The sequence below is a fragment of the Callorhinus ursinus genome, unplaced genomic scaffold, assembly GCF_003265705.2.
Source record: "Callorhinus ursinus isolate GAN/ISIS: 27379988/994484 unplaced genomic scaffold, GSC_fseal_2.0 scaffold21, whole genome shotgun sequence".
NCBI lineage: Eukaryota > Metazoa > Chordata > Mammalia > Carnivora > Otariidae > Callorhinus > Callorhinus ursinus.
Genome location: NW_027397083.1, coordinates 29,023,230 through 29,040,212, shown reverse-complemented (window position 1 = coordinate 29,040,212; position 16,983 = coordinate 29,023,230). Strand labels below are relative to the sequence as shown.

Genomic DNA, 16,983 nt, shown 5'->3' with positions numbered 1-16,983 from the left:
ATACTTCATTACATAACTGTAGAACACAACTCTTAAGGCTCTGTTTCTGGTTATCTAATCTTAGAAGCTGGAATGACAAAGATAAAGCAAGTTTTGGAACATGTGACAGAACTTTGTCACACAGAAAACAGTACTGCTCCCTTTGGAAAAAAAAAGACAAATTAGGGCTATACTACCTGTAAGGTTCCGAATGTTTTTTGGGATCAAAAATATGTTAGGAATCTAGAGGTAAATTTGATGGGTTACCATGGCCAAATCAGAAGAATATTCTGATGTGTTAATTAAAATAAAATAATTAAGCCAATGGTAGTTAGTTTTCTTCTTTCCTGCAAAGATCCTATGTGGAAATAAGCCAAGCTCCCCACTACAATTCTGGAGAAGAGGGACAGTAAGAATTTGGTCTGCTCTGCCTTAATGAGAGACAGGAGCATTCTGTTAGGATAACCTGAAACTTAACCCTTCTAAACTCCAAGAACTGTAGCAGGAAGCCTGGGACCCTGGCAGTTGAACACAATCCAGGAGGTACCTTTTAAGATTCATTTTTGGTAAGTTACATCCATTCTGAGAAAAAATATATCTAGACTCATGAGTTTCTTCTAAACAGGGACCAGGAGAATAGGAGCCTGGACAACTGATACCATTTCTATGTTTCCCATTTTGTTCACACAACTAATAAAGAGGCATCTTATCGGGGCACCTGGGTGGCTCAGTCAGTTAAGCCTCCCACTCTTGGTTTCAGCTCAGGTCGTGATCTCCTAGTCCTGGGATCAAGCCCTGCATCGGGCTCTGAGCTCAGCGAGGAGTCTGAAAGATTCTCTCCCTCTGTCCCTACCCCCATTTATTCTCTCTCTCTCAAAAAAAAAAAAAAAAGAGGCATCTTATCTTTTTTTTAAAGATTTTATTTATTTGTCAGAGACAGCAAGACAGAGAGAGAGAGAGCAAGAGCACTCGGACAAGCAGGGGGAGGGGGAGACACAGGGAGAAGCATGCTCCCCGCTGAGCATGGAGCTCGATGTGGGACTCAATCCCAGGATCCTGGGATCATGACCCGAGCTGAAGGCAGATGCTTAACCGACTGAGCCACCTCCTGCATCTTAACTTTACTAATACTCTAATATTAATGCTTAACTTAAGTGCGCCATACAGGTGAATTACAGAGTACTGTAATAGACAACGTCCAAATTATTGAAGTTAACTCACAAAAGATACCCTGCAACAGTATCAAGCTAAACCGGGCTACTACATGTACTACACACAAACAAGTCTCCTCAAAATTAATAGTCTGGGCTCTAGATCAGTCCCCCAAGAAATATAATAGATATAACTGTGTCCTTCAATTGAAATTATATACGACAGTATCTTATATCTCACCCACATACACAAAGAACTGGACTGATTCCTACCTTTGTTTGTTTAGAAGTGTTAGGTTTGATGACAGAAACTTTCCCCATATGGTCACCTACAAAAACTCTAAGAATAGCTGTGTCCCAGCAGAGAGCTGTAACTTTTCGGCCTTTGTGCTCTGCAGACACATAAATTCGTTCTGGCTTCCCACGACGCTCCTGATTTAATTCCCAAACAACTACGAGACCTTGACTGAAAGAAAATGAGTCACAGAAGCAGATTTTTGGCAATGGCGAAAAAGGTGCAATTTCTTTGTATCACAGTATCAATTACATTAACTATACATGCAAACTCCTGTTCTTCAAAAAAAAAAAAAAAGAGGAAGTAGAAAGTCAAGGTACTAATTTCCTTGCTTTAGTCCACCAATCTAGTACAAGAGAACTTAAGACTTTCTAAATTATCTCTGTTACCTTTCTCTTTTAAGGCCACTGAAATATTGCTGCCTCATACTGACATACTGACATTTTCCATAAACCATAGTGACTAACTATCTATCTGTCCTGGTTTGCAGGAAACTGAGAGATTTCCTTAGGACACGAGACTTTCAGTGATAAAACTGGAGACAGTCGTAGGCAAACCAGGATGGCTGGCCACCCTAACAAACATACAACTACATTTGTCCATTTAAACTGTATTTAGAGGGTCACCTGGGTGGCTCAGTCAGTTAAATGTCTTTGGACTCTTGATTTCGGCTCAGGTCATGATCTCAGGGTCATAGATGGAGCCCCTGCATGGCATTGGGCTCCACACTCAGCAGAGAGCCTGCTTGGGATTCTTTCTTTCTCTCCCTCTTCCTCTTCCCCTCCCCCTGATGGCGTGAGGGCTCAATCTCAAAAAAATAAAATAAAATGTATTTAGGAAAGATCAGATCATTTTAAAGGAGTTTCTCACCTGGTAGCTACAGCAACATAATCATCATCATGTAAACAACAGGCAACCTGAGAAATTGCACCTTCCTGTAACACAAAAGGAAAAATATTAGGCGTCTCAAAAATGTTAATTTTTTACTTTTAAATCTCAAGATTTACACTCCCCTTTTACTCCAAATGATTATTCATAATAAGAGAAATTCGAATTTACAAAAAATAGTCCAAATGATATGACAGGACTACCCTTAATCTTACCCTGTGTGAAAGAAAAAGCCTGTGCTTCCAGCCTTCCTTCTGAATGAGACTGAGTCCCCCTCCGGAACTGCCCAAAGCCAACCATTTCCGAGACACGGCTATGCTCGTGCACTAAAAACATTCAAACAGACAAGCGAGAGATCATAGTCACATAACCAAATTAACTACTGCAAACAAATATGAAGGGTCTGTGTAGCAGGCTCCTCCCCCAACCCTACTCCCTGCCCAGCTGGCCACCACATAATGGCACTCACCCTTTCATTCTAGTATAGTGAAACATACAGAACATTTTGGTTTTAAATGTTTAATTGAATCTCAAAATGACTGAATAGGCTCAACTGTACAAATGAGTAATTTTCTCTTAGCAAAATCCAGTTATCAAGACCCTTCATCTTTTGCATCATTTGGCTAGGTCATTCCAATGTTGACCATAAGGATGAAAGATCAAGTAAGTCTCCAGAGGATAAAGCAATGCCTTAACCATTTACTCACTTGAATCATTTCTAGTCTACATAACTGGCACACAAACTACCCATAGCTTTTAGAACAAGTAGGACTGTGGGGGACACAGATGCAGGTCAATTCTGTCTCCCCCAACCACCCTCAGCTTGCTGATTCCTTTCCTTATCCACCAGAAAAAAAACAGTGGCCATGCTGGGCCCAATAATACTCTGTGGCAAAATTTGTTGCTTGGCTGATGAACAGACGCTCCCAACCCTCTCAACCTTGCTTTCCACCACAGAAGCTGGAAAATCTAAATATTCACTTACCCAGTTTCTCTCTCCTTTTTAAAGATTTTATTTCTTTATTTGACAGAGAGAGAGCACAAGCAGGGGAAGCAACAGGCAGAGGGAGAGGGAGAAGCAGGCTCCCCACTGAGCAGGGAGCTTGACATGGGGCTCTGATCCCAGGACCCTGAGATCAGGAACTGAGCCAAAGGCAGATGCTTAACCGACTGAGCCACCCAGGTGCCCCATTACCCATTTTCTCTTGAAGCTAGGGGGAGCTATGTGACTAACATCCAGCTAATAATAAGCCTGCTAGGGTTTCTTAGAAAGGTTTGCCTTACTTGGTAAAAGGCAGAGTCTAAAGAAAAGAAAGCCTTTGAGAAACAATGGATAATGATACAATAATAGTAGGGGACTTGAACACCTTATTCACATCGATGAATAAATCATCCAAACAGAAAATCAACAAGAAAACAGTGGCTTTGAATGAAACGCTGTACCAGATGAGTTTAACAGGCATATTCAGAACATTCCACCCTAAAACAGCAGAATATACACTCTATCAAGCGCACATGGAACAGTCTCCACAAAACAAGTCTCAATAAATTAAAACAAAATCAAAGTCCTACCATGCACCTTTTCTGACCACAACACTATGAAACTAGAAATCAACCACAATAAAAAATTTGGAAAGAGCACAAATACATGGATATGCTACTAAACAATGAATGGACCAACCAAGATTATCAAAGAAGAAATAAAAAATTACATGGAAACAAATGAAAATGAAAACAACGGTCCAAAATCTTTGATGCAGCAAAAGTAGTTCTAAGGGCGAAGTTGACAGCAATCTTGATTGTAATCAAGACCCCAAAAAATCTCAAACAACCTAACCTCACCCCTAAAAGAGATAGAAAAAGGAGGATAAAACCTAAACCAAGCAAAAGGAAGGAAATAATAAAGATTAGAGCAGAAAAAAAACGATACAGAAACTAAAAAAAATACAACAGATCAGTGAAACCAGGAGCTGGTTCTCTGAAAAGATCAACAAAATTGATAAAGTCTGTAGCCAGACTCATTAAAAAAAAAAAAAAACCCAGAGAGAAGACCCAAATAAACAAAATCACTAATGAAAGAGAAGAAATAACCAACACCACAGAAATAAAATTAACAGAATATTATGAAAACCTATATGCCAACAAACTGGACAACTTAAAAGAAATGGGTAAGTTCCTAGAAATATAATCTCCCAAAACTGTTCCTAGAAATTTAATCTCACAAAACTCAAGCAGGAGGAAATAGAAAATTTGAACAGACCAAGTACCAGCAATGAAATTGAACTGAAGTAATCAAAAAACTCCCAACAAACAAAAGTCCAAGGCCAGATGGCTTCACAGGAGAATTCTATGAAACATTTAAAGAAGAGTTACTACTGGGGCGCCTGGATGGTTCAGTAGTTGGTTGAGCATCTGACTCTTGGTTTGTTTTCGTTGTTTTGTTTCAATTAAAGATTTTTATTTATTTATTTATTTGTGAGAGAGAGAGAGAGAGAACACAAGAGAGTGCGCATGCATGAGCAGGGGGAGTGGCAGGCAGAGGGAGAAGCAGGCTCCCCACTGAGCAGGGAGCCTGATGCGGGACTTGATCCCAGGACCCCAGGATCATGACCTGAGTTGAAGGCAGACACTTCACCAACTGAGCCAGCCAGGTATTCCTGACTCTTGGTTTTGTCTCAGGTCATGATCTTGGGGTCGTGGGATCAAGTACCGCCCTCCAGTCGGGATCCACACTCAGTGGGGAGTCTTCCTGTGGTTCTCGCTCTCTCCCTCTTCCTCTGCCCCTCCCACCTGCATGTGCACACTGCTCACTTGCTCTCTAAAACAAAGACATAAATCCTTAAAATAAATGAATCAATAAGACTTACTACCTATTCTTCTCAAACTATTCCAAAACATACAAGAGGAAGGAAAACTTCCAAATTCATTCAATGAATGAGGCCAGTACCACCCTGATATCAAAATCAGATAAAAACACCACAAAAAAAAAAGTACAGGCCAATCTCTCTCATGAATATCAAAGCATATATCCTCAACAAAATATTAGCAAGCTGAACCCAACAATACATTAAAAAAATCATATACCCAATAAAGTGGGATTTATTCCCAGGATACAAGGATGGTTCAGTATTCACAAACAATCAACATGATATATCACATAAATAAGGATAAAAACCATCAATAGATGCAGAAAAAACTTGACAAGGTACAAAATCCATTCATGATAAAAATCCTCTGCAAAGTAGGTCCAGAGGGAACATACTTCAACATAATAAAGACCTTCTATGAAAAATCCACAAACATCATACTCAATGGGGTAAAACGGACCTGTTCCCCTAAGGTCAGGAACAAGACAAGGATGTCCAATCTCACCACTTTTACTCAACATACTACTGGAAGTCCTAGCCACAGATAGTAGACAACATAAAGAAATAAAAGGCACTGAAATCAGTAAGGAAGAAGTAACACCCCCACTACTTGCACATAACATGATACTATATATAGAAAACCCTAAGGACTCCACCAAAAAACTACCAGATCTGATAAAGTGAATACAGTAAAGTCACAGGATACAAAATCAATGTACAGAAATCTGTTGCATTCCTATACACTATTAATAAAGCAGCAGAAAATGAAATTAAAAAAAAAATCCCATTTACAACTGCACCAAAAACAGTATCGAAGAATAAATGTAACCAAAAGAGATGAAAATCCTGTACTCTGAAAACTATAAAACACTGGTGAAAGAAAATCAAGATGATGCAAAAAAAAAAGGAAAGATGTTCCATGCTCACAGGTTGGAAGAACAAATACTGTTGAAATGTCTATACTACCCAACACAATCTACAGATTTAATACTATCTGTATCAAAATACCAACAGCATTTTTCACAGAACTAGAACAAACAATCCCAAAATTTGTATGAAACTACAAAAGGGGGCACCTGGGTGGCTCAGTCGTTAAGCGTCTGCCTTCGGCTCAGGTCATGATCCCAGAGTCCTGGGATCAAGCCCCACATCAGGCTCCCTGCTTAGCGGGAAGCCTGCTTCTCCCTCTCCCAGTCCCCCTGCTTGTGTTCCCTCTCTCACTCTCTCTCTCTCTGTGTCAAATAAATAAATAAAATCTTAAAAAAAAAAAAAAAGTAAGAAAAAACCTACAAAAGGCCTTGAAGAGCCAAAGCAATCTTGAAACACTGTAGGTATCACAAGTAGTGATTTCATGTTATGTTACAAAGTGGTAGTAATTAAAACAGTATGGTACTGGCATGAAAATAGACACATAGATCAATGGAACAGAACAGAAAACCCAGAAATAAACCCACAAGTATAAGGTCAATTACCTTCAACAAAGGAGGAATAAATATACAATGGGAAAAAACAGTCTCTTCAGCAAATGGTGCTGGGAAAACTGGACAGCCACATGCAAAAGAATGAAACTGGACCACTTTCTAACCCCATACACAAAAATAAACTAAAAATGGATTGAAGACCTAAATGTGAGACCTGAAACCATAAAAATCCAAGAAGGGAGCATAGGCAGTTATCTCGGACATTGGCCACAGCAACATTTTTCTAGGTATGTCTCCTGAGAAAAGGGAAATAAAAGCCAAAATAAACTAGTGGGACTATATCAAAATAAAAAGTTTCTAAACAATCAACAAAACTAAAAGACAACCTACTGAATAGGAGAAGATATTTACAAACAACATATCCGATAACGGGTTAGTATCCAAAATACATAGACAACTTATACAACTCAATACTCAAAGAGCCAAAATATCCAAAAAATAATCCAATTAAAAAATGGGCAGATGACATGAACAAACATTCTTCCAAAGAGGACATACAGATGGCCAACAGATACATGAAAAGATGTTCAATATCACTCATCATCAGGGAAATGCAAATCAAAACTAAAATAAGGTATCACCTCCTACCTATCAGAATGGCTAAAATCAAAAACACAAGAAACAAGTGTCGGCAAGGATGTGGAGAAAAGGAACCCTTTTGCACTGCTTGTGGGAATGAAAACTGGTGTAGCCACTGTGGAAAACAGTATGGAGATTCCTCAAAAAATTAAAAGCAGAACTACTCTAGGACCCAGTAATTGCTCTATTGGGTATTTACACAAAAAATACAAAGAACATGGGGCGCCTGGGTGGCTCAGTCAGTTAAGCATCCACCTTAGGCTTGGGTCATGATCTCGGGGTTCTGGGATTGAGCTCCGCATCAGGCTCTCTGCTCAGCGGTGAGTCTGCTTCTTCTTCTCCCTCTGTGCACATTCTCTCTTTCTCTCTCTCCTCTCTCAAATAAATAAATAAATAATTTTTTTAAAATTAAAAAAACACTAATTCAGAGGGATACACGCACCTCTACATTTACTGCCGCATTATTTACAACAGCCAAACTATGGAAGTAGCTCAAGTGTCCATCGACAAATGAATGAATAAAGAAAATGTGGTATATATCTACAACAGAATATTACTCAGCCATAGAAAAAGAATGAAATCTTGCCATTTGCACCCACATGGATGGAGCTAGAGTGTATAATGCTAAGTGAAGTCAGAGAAAGATAAAATACCGTATGATCTCACTGTGGAATTTAAGAAACAAAACAAGCAAAGGAAAAAAAAAGAGCTAGAGAAACAAACGAAGAAAGAGACTTTTTTTTTTTTTTTTTAAGAGGGGGAGGGAGAGTCAGGGGGAAAAGGAGAGAAAGCATCCCAAGCAGGCTCCACAGCACGGAGCCCAGTGCAGAGCTGGATCCCACAACCCTGAGATCATGACCTGAGCCAAAACTGACAATTGGATGCTTAACCAACTGAGCTATTCAGGTGCCCCGAGAAACAGACAATCTTAACTCTAGAGAACAAACTGATGGTTACCAGAGGGGAGGTAGGTGGGGGAACGGGGGAAATAGGGGATGGGGATTAAAAGTACACTTATCATGGGGCACCTGGGTGGCTCAGTAGGTTAAGAGTCTGCATTCCACTCAGGTCATGATCTCAGGGTCCTGGGATTGAGCCCCAGCGGGGAGCATGCTTCTCCCTCTCTCTCCCCTGCTAGTGCTCTATCTCTCACTATCTCTCTCTCTCTCTCTCAAATAAATAAAATCTTAAAGAAAAAAAAACTGCTTAAAAAAGTACACTTACCATGATTTAAAAAAAATAAAGTAGGGCGCCTGCTGGCTCACTCGTTAAGCATCTGCCTTCAGGCTCCTGGGATCGAGTCCCACATCGGGCTCCCTGCTCGGCAGGAAGCCTGCTTCTCCCTCTCCCACTCCCCCTACTTGTGTCCCCTCTCTCACTCTGTCTCTCTCTGTCAAATAAATAAAAACTTAAAAAATAAATAAATAAAAATAATTTTAAAAATAAAATAAATAAAATTTTTTAAGAATAAAAAAATAAATAATAAACCCGGGAGGGGAAAAAGAAAAGAGAGCCTTTGCTTGTGGCCCCATCTTCCCTGCTTGAGATGCTAATGGAAACATCAAGACTGGAGCCAGGACACCTATCTTGCAACTGTGACTAAAAACCAACATATGGATGATGGTAGAACAGGAAAGATGGAGAGCTTGGTACCTCAGGGGTATCATTGGGCCACCACACTAAATGCAGAAACAACAGCTTCCAGCACGGTTATAAACACCCTTATTGGTTAAGCCATACTACACAGGTAGGACATCCCATAACGCGCGGTTAAGAACTGAAATCAACCCTCATGATTGCTGTTCGTTTTACTTTGCCTATTATGTCTTATTCTTTTGCTCAGAGGCTACAAAAGTACTTGGGGGAGAAGTATAAAAATGAAATTATTTTGGAATTTGTTATGAGATTTTGTTCTTCAGCATGTCATTCCTGAGTTTATCAGAACTCAGGGTTTGAGGGGAGCACATACTTCTTCCCACAGAACTAATAGCTTTTGCTGTGTTTCCTAAAATGGAGGGTACATCAAACTCCTTGTTTTGAATGAGCTTAGTGTAACGGCAGTGGTTCATGGTGCTTAAAATGCAACAGGGTATACTCGTTTATACTATTTTATTTTCAATCAAATAACATTATTTTCTGAGAAAAAAACAGTAAGATTATTGTGAAGGGAAAAAAATTCAGCAATCAGAATCATGGTTTTCAAGGATGGGAAAGAAGAATTCAAATGACAGCTCAAAAAGTAAATCAAGAAAGAGCTACAGGGGTGCCTGGGTGGCTCAGTTGGTTAAGCATCTGTCCTCGGCTCAGGTCATGGTCCTGGGGTCCTAGGATCGAGCCCCACATCGGGCTCCCTGCTCAGTGGGGAGGTCTGCTTCTCCCTCTCCTTCTGCCTCACCCCTAGCCTGTGCTCACGTGCACACACGCTCTCCCTCTCTCTCAAATAAATCTTTAGAAAAAGAGCTACAAACATGCTACTTGTATGTAAGGTATGTATGTAAGGTATTACCAGCACAGGGAAGAACACCCAAGATTCCATTAAACATAAAGAATTAGAGGGCAGGGAGCATATATAAAAGAGCACACAGGACATACAAATATGAACATGAAACAGCTACAAGGATCAAGGAATTCACCTTAAGACGACTGGAGTCCAGCCTCAGGGCTGAAAGTAATGGATCCAGAGACTCAAACTCTGCAAGAACATGGCTGTAGGTCTCCGGTATCACTGGCACAAAAGTCATTTAGCCGGAAAGCTGAAATTACGTTGAGTGACAGGCACAGTGTTCCTGAATAAAACCTGCAAAAATATAATTTAAAAAGCTCTTCGCTCAGTTAGCATGCATTTAATGGATATTTGGAGAACAAAGAGAAACATGAGGAAGGGACAAGGATCCCTACTCTGGAGGTACTTAGCATATAAAAGGAAAGAAAGCACACAGAAGTAGTAGTATACGCAACCATCAGCTTGTACTATATCATTGCCGGACTCTGAAATCCCAGGAAATCAAGTCGACATTCTCAAGGTCCAAAATCCTATCCCATTCTATTTATCTCACAGTTTGGATAAGCAGGATAGGTAATGTGGCATTTAAGAGGAAAATTGGTCAAGCTCTTCTTTGGTAAAATAGCAACCTCAGCTGTACTTCAAGTTGTAAATCTTCTTCTGCCTTTAAGAGTCATTAAAAGGCGACATTCTTGGGGCACCAGGGTGGCGCAGCTGGTTAAACGTCTGCCTTCGGCTGGGGTCATGATCCCAAGGTCCTGGGATCGAGCCCTGCATCGGGCTCCCTGCTCAGCAGAGAGCCTGCTTCTCCCTCTCCCTTTGCCGCTCTCTCTCTCTCAAATAAATAAATAAAATCCTTTAAAAGTATATATTTAAAAAAAGGCAATGTTCTCTAAAGGCTTCAAACTATAAACCCTTATCAGCAAATTCAACAGTTATCAGCCAACAATTTAACTGCGCTTAATATTAACAGAAAGAGACTTCTGGATCTCATTCTCCAAACCATCAGGGGCTCAGTATCTGTTGAATGAAAGCACCTACTAAGTGGGATGTAAAGTGCAGGGAATTAAAGCTCAAAGAAAAGAGCTTCAGTAAGAGAACTGATACGAGTGAATAGGAATAAGAATACAAGACAGCAAATGCTAAATACCCAATGAAGACTTTGTAAACTAACACCAGAGTTTATCTGTTCAGCAACTCTCAAGTGTACATTTTTGTCAAATTGCACCAACTTCCAAAAAGAAATAAAGTTCAAGAAAATTCTTACCCATTAATTTTAACTTCTCACCCGCTTGTTGCCACTGACCTTTGTCCCACATTTTTCCTTAAGTTCTTCTTTCCAGCTTAGCTCTTCACTCAGGCAAAAGACCCGAGGGGCCTAACATCCCGTGATGGAAACCGAAACTACCCCTCAAGCAGTAACCCTTGCCCAGACGGACGGGGGCTCCGTCAGCTCAGGCGGCCCAGACCCGTCTGAGCCCAACCCCGACTCACGCCTGCGCAGATGGACCGCGGAGTGACCAACGGTTACCTTTACCTCAATAGAACACTAAAATCTCCACCCAAGACGGAGCACGAGCCTGCTTTACATGACATACAACGTACGTATGAGCATGTTTCCGTAAGGACCTTACGTCCGTCCTCGACACAGGACGACAAGGCTCCCCTATCTGAATATTCATCCTAGCCCCCAGTAAAAGAAACCCACTCGCCCTTGCTCAGTGAGTCACAGCTTTGGAAGTTATTCCCCATGATCTCCTTATTTGCTGCAAATGAAGTTTCCTTTGTGCAACAACTCACCTGGTGTAGTTTCTACCTACCTCAATGTTTGTTAGGTTACAATAGCACCGACTTGTGCACTGTTCTAGGTCCAGGAGATAAAACAGGACAAAACAAAGTCCTAACATTCATGGTGCATACTTACCAGTGGCAAAACACACATAAACTTATGATGTTTTTTAATTGCATAGACGTAATATAGTCTTAATTCCTATTCGTTATACTGTTCTTAATACAGCTTGACCTCTGCAAGGAGAATAGCATTTCAAGACACACAACAAATCTTTAGCAGTCCCATACTCAAAATATCTGAGACTTACAGGGCGCCTATCTGGCTCAGTCAGTGGAGTGTGTGACTCTTGATCTCAAGGTTGTGAGTTCAAGCCCTACTCTGGGTGTAGAGATTAACTAAAAATAAATCTTTCTGAGTGCCAGGGTGGATCAGTTGGTTAAGGGTATGCTTTCGGCTCAGGTCACGATCCTGGGGTCCTAGGATTGAGCCCCATGTGAGGCGCCTTGCTCAACGGGGAGTGTCTGCTTCTCCTCCCTCTACCCCTCCCTCCTTTCATGCTCTCTCTCTCAAATAAATCAATAAAATCGTTTTAAAAATAAAATAAATAAAATCTTTACCAAAAAAAGATTGAGAATTCCTGACCTATGAAAAACCTCTCATTCTTTTCACTCATTCATTTTTTTGAGTTCCTAGTAAAACATGAGGCACAATGGTGGGAACAAGACAAATAAAACAATCCCAGAAATCAGTCACTTTATAAATAGGGAGAAAAAGAACACACACCTCCCTCCTGAGGGAGACACAGGCAAAGCACTGTATTGGAACCTAGAGGACAGAAGGATCACAATGGGTTAAAAGGGAACCATAAAAAACTTCCTAAGGGAAGTGGCACTGGAACTGAGCAGGCGTTTATTAGAAGGAAAAGACAAAGGGCAGCAATAAGCAAAAATATAGAGGATACATTTGGAGATACATTTAGTCTTTGGTTGAAACACAGGAATACAAGGAATGGAGTAATGAAAGATAAAAGTGGAAGAGTAATTCAGCACAAGGTATGAAATACTTTGACTTTCAAACCAAGGAACCTGAATAAATCTTAATTTGAAGGGCAACTGAAAGGCACTGAAGGATTTGGTATTAGGCAATCACATAATTTCTGTAAAGTGCTATGGGCACACACTAGAAAACAGACTTGAGAAAAGCGTTGAGTGGTAAGGAAGTAAAGGTAAGGCCTTCCAATTACCGAAGAAATCTGGTGGAGAAGAAAACCTCTTTTTTTTTTTAAAGACTTATTTGAAGGTGGGGGACAGAGGGAGACAATCTTCAAGCAGACACACTGCTGAGTGAGGAGCCAGAGGTGGGGCACTATCCTGCAACCCATGAGGTCGTGACCTGAGCTGAAATCAAGAATACGACACAACCGAGCCACCCAGGCACCCCAACCTCTCTTCACTTTCTGACCAGGAGAGACTCAAACAGATTTATAAGTAGTACCTAAGAGTCTTTGGAATGAAAAGGACTGAAAATACAAGAAAAAGACAAAACCGTAGTATAAAATCCTGAAGAAAGAAAGGAATGACATCAAGACCACAGTGTCTATCTCTTCTGTTTGTTATCCTAAGCTCTGAGGAGGATAGGCCATTTGGCCTTGATCTCAGTGTCCTACAAGTTGTAATTTAATGAGGTAAAAAATAACCTAGTAAGTTCCTGTTTTTCTAAAAAAAGATTTAATGGGAAATGAGAATGAAAAAGAAACAGCATAAGCAATGTCAGTTCTCAAGAGAAGTTGCAGGGTGATTGTGTTAAGCCAACTCCAAATTTATACTTCTTTGTGCTTATTCTCTCCCTTTAATATTTAAATCTGATCACTTGGAGCTTTTACTAATTATTTCTGTGTCTTCTGCAGTTTAAGGGAGCAAGTTTACTTCTTCCAAAACAACCCTTCAGTATTTGAAAAGTGTTATCAGGTCTTCTAAAAATTTAACATTCCCAAATCTTCATTGCTGGCATGTCAATTTCCAAATTCCTCTCTATTCTTGTCAACCTTCTACACAGGTGATTTAGTTTGCCTGAAAATATGGTGCCTAGAACTGAACGTAATACTCAAGTAGTTGGATAACACAGAATAGAATAGAAACACTTAACTTCCTGGATTTGGATTATATAGAAATATAAATATCTATATTACAACCTAAAATAGCATCTGATGTGTTTTTAAAGTGGCCATGTCACACTTCTGATTCAACTAAAACCCAAAGAAATTTTCACATAAAATGAATATAATCTTCCTACCTAATATTTATATACAATAGAATTGAGCTCAACCTGAAATTTGCTATTAATCAAATGTGACAATGAATATAAAACTTACAAATTTAAATTCTCTGTAAAAACAATAGTAGAATGTTGACAACTGTTAAAGATGGGCTCTGAGTACATGGGGGTTCATTTTATTATCCTATCTACTTTTGTCTATGAAATTTTCCATAACAAGATTTTTTTAAGTATTTTTTAACAGATTTTATTTATTTCAGAGACAGCGAGCGAGCGAGAGCGCAGGGGCAAGGGTGGGTAGGAGGAGGAGAGAATCTCAAGCGGAATCTGCGCCCAGCCCAATAGGAGGCTCGATCCCACCACCCCGAGATCATGACCTGAACCCCAATCAAGAGTCGCTCAACCTGACTGAGCCACCCAGGAGCCCCTTTAAGTACATACTTTTTTTTTCTTAAGATTTTATTTATTTATTTGAGAGAGAGTGAAAGCGAGAGAGATCACAGAGGGAGAGGGAGCAGCAGACTTGCCACTGAGTGGAGAGCCCGATGGCAGGATCGACCCCAAGTCCCTGAGATCATGACTCGAGCCGAAGGAAGAGGCTTAACCATCGGAGCCACCCAGGCGCCCCAAGTACATACTTTTATTTTTTTTTATTTTTTTAAAGATTTTATTTATTTATTCATGAGAGACAGAGAGAGAGAGAAGCAGAGGGAGAAGCAGGCTCCCAAGGAGCAGGGAGCCCGATGCGGGACTCGATCCCAGGACCCTGGGATCATGACCTGAGCCGAAGGCAGACGCTTAACCATCTGAGCCACCCAGGCGCCCCCAAGTACATACTTTTAAAAAGAAAGCTCTGTACAAACCTTCAAACGCTCCCCTTCTTACATAATCTATGATCTCATCCTTACTTCTTTTTCCAGCCTCATCTTCCACTTTATACCCCTACTTTCCAACTATACCAACTTATCTTTTGTCCCTTTCATTGTATAAACTTTCTGTGCCTCCATGATTTAATACTGTTTTTTGAATCTTCATCCATCTAACAAAACCCTACCTTTCTGCAAAGCTGAGTTTAAATATTACTTCTGTTAAGCCTGCACACTCTAGCCTAGCAAAAAAAACTAAGCAAATAAAAGGTGGCTATAAATGCTTACCCAAGTCAGTGCAACAGTTCTTCTTAAGGGCTGGTTTGCCCAAGGTTACAGAACTCTGCTGAGGCAGAGCTGAGACTAGAATCCACTTCTCCTGAGTCCAAATCTAATCATCTTTCCATTCCCATGCATTAACTTGATGGTAACATAAACGAGTAGGATTAAGAAAAGGTTTTTCTCATCACCCTAGTACTCCTTTTACCAATGGACCACAATGTTTGCTTGCTCACACATCAAAAGCAAACAAGAGCGTTCTCTTTCCCCCACTAGCTACGTGGAAGAGGAAGACAGAAGGAAGCAAGCAAAAATTAGACATACTATGCGAAGGGCAAGTAGGAGATTCCGTAACAGGATCTTTCTACCCAAGAAGTAATAATCAAAACTCTTCACCTTAGAGAAATGGCAACTCACTCATAAATGCATCATGCATTCAGCATGCTTTGTACCCACCGCTGCACACGGTCCCTGCGCCCAAGAAGCTTTATAGCGGAACCAATACCTTTTTTCAGCGGTATCTTTAATACTGTATTCAGATCTCTCCAGGAGAGAAGCCTCAGTAACCAAGTTTTCAAAGCAGGTTCACAGACCAGCAGCACTGCTCAGCCCCGCTTCATCAACTCCAGGCCGGCAGCCCCCAATTCTCAGTGGATCAGACCCTCTCACCGCCGACCGCCAGAACACGCATCGAGCAACTAAAAGCGGTACACACACTAAAACGAGCAACTAAGAGCGACACCTGAGAGTCTTTCTCCCCTTCCGCACCTCCCCTCCCTGGCTTACGTCATCCAGAAGCGCCGAGGACGCGGGGACAACGCTATTAACGGTACTTCCTTGTCACGTGACGGGTTACGCCCCTGCTTGCGCGTGGTCCCTCCCCCTCCGGCCGCGGTCGCAATTACGCTCTCTGCGGCCTGCAGTCCACGGGTTGCTGCCGGCTGACGACGCAGCGCCAACAGGGACCGGAGGACCTTTAGGCTAAAGGGGTGAGCCAGCCAGGATCCCGGAACCTTTCACAGCTTGAGACCGGCGAAAGGAAATGAAACAGGCGGGAACCGGCGGGGGAGGGAGGGAACTAGCGGAAGGTGTCATGGCGGCCGCGCTCTGGGTCACGTGCCCGGCAGGCCCGCCTTGGTACTTCCGGTCACGTGCCCTCAGAGTCCTCGCAGCCAGCGATGGAGGCGAGACCCCCCAGTAACAGAGGCGGTGGCGACGGCGGTGGCTACTGGGTTTCAGCGTTCTCCCGGCAGCGTCTCTAAGAAGCGCAGCGGAACTCGACCCGACCCAGCCCAGTTACGTACTCCCTGCCCAGGGCCGTAGCTTCCACCTGGTAAGTTTAGACCGAAGAATGGGGGTGGGTGGGTGGTTGAGTGAGGAGTTGACAGGCCCGGGGGCCGCAGGACGGCGCGGATTCTACCCCTTTTCCCTGTGTCCCTGTTGCCGTCGCCACAACTCCTAAGTCAGCCGTCTCGGTAGCCCTTTATTGTCCTGAAGCGGGGGATAGGCGACCCTTAATCTGCTGGCCTGTGGGAAGTCTGCCCCATTAATAAGAGTAGGGACTCGAAGATTTACCCAAAGCCAGGATCAGACGTGGCTCCGGAGAATGAAGGACGTGGAGGCCTCTGCCTGACAGAGGATCCCTTCCCGTTAGGAAATGTGCTGTTAAGTCTTTCGGCTTCTGTAAGAGAACAGCTTTCACCGTAGCGTCTGCACACCTTTTGCTTGACCTGTCAATCCTACCGCTTCTTAAAACCTTCTTAACGCGTGTGCCAATCCGCACGCCCAGTTTTGTTCGATGCCCAATTTTATTGTCTTGTAATGATGCAAAATAGACCAGCAACCCATGGAAATGTATAATTATTTTATAAATTCCCCAATGTTCTCAGAGACAAAATTGACTAAAGGAGTATATTCAGTTGACTCTTAAACGCTCGTTTTGGCGTCTGTATAGTGGGGGAGGGGGAAGAAATATAAAAACTTACCCTTTTGCCTATTGGAAGACCGAATTTGAAAAACATATAAAAAC

General features: G+C 41.7%; 2 protein-coding genes across 7 annotated transcripts in view; one reads left to right on the top strand and one right to left on the bottom strand.

Annotated features, from left to right (window-relative positions):
* Nucleotides 1-15,857, bottom strand: part of HPS5 (HPS5 biogenesis of lysosomal organelles complex 2 subunit 2) — a 46,492-nt gene extending 30,635 nt beyond the window's left edge. The window contains exons 1-6 of one of the 5 annotated variants that reach the window (XM_073904886.1): nucleotides 15,460-15,724; nucleotides 14,964-15,095; nucleotides 9,874-10,037; nucleotides 2,529-2,639; nucleotides 2,296-2,360; nucleotides 1,404-1,596 (exon numbers count right to left, since the gene is read on the bottom strand). In XM_073904886.1, the coding sequence (XP_073760987.1) occupies nucleotides 1,404-1,596; nucleotides 2,296-2,360; nucleotides 2,529-2,639; nucleotides 9,874-9,981 (477 nt within the window). In that variant the 5' untranslated portion in view covers nucleotides 9,982-10,037; nucleotides 14,964-15,095; nucleotides 15,460-15,724. The other 4 variants (XM_025878401.2, XM_073904887.1, XM_025878399.2 and 1 more) reach the window with 4 other exon arrangements.
* Nucleotides 15,858-15,999: 142 nt separating this feature from the next.
* Nucleotides 16,000-16,983, top strand: part of GTF2H1 (general transcription factor IIH subunit 1) — a 37,650-nt gene continuing 36,666 nt past the window's right edge. For both annotated transcript variants that reach the window (XM_073904888.1, XM_025878403.2), the window contains exon 1: nucleotides 16,000-16,287. The gene's annotated coding sequence lies outside the window, so the exon portion shown is untranslated. The remainder of the gene's footprint in view (nucleotides 16,288-16,983) is intronic.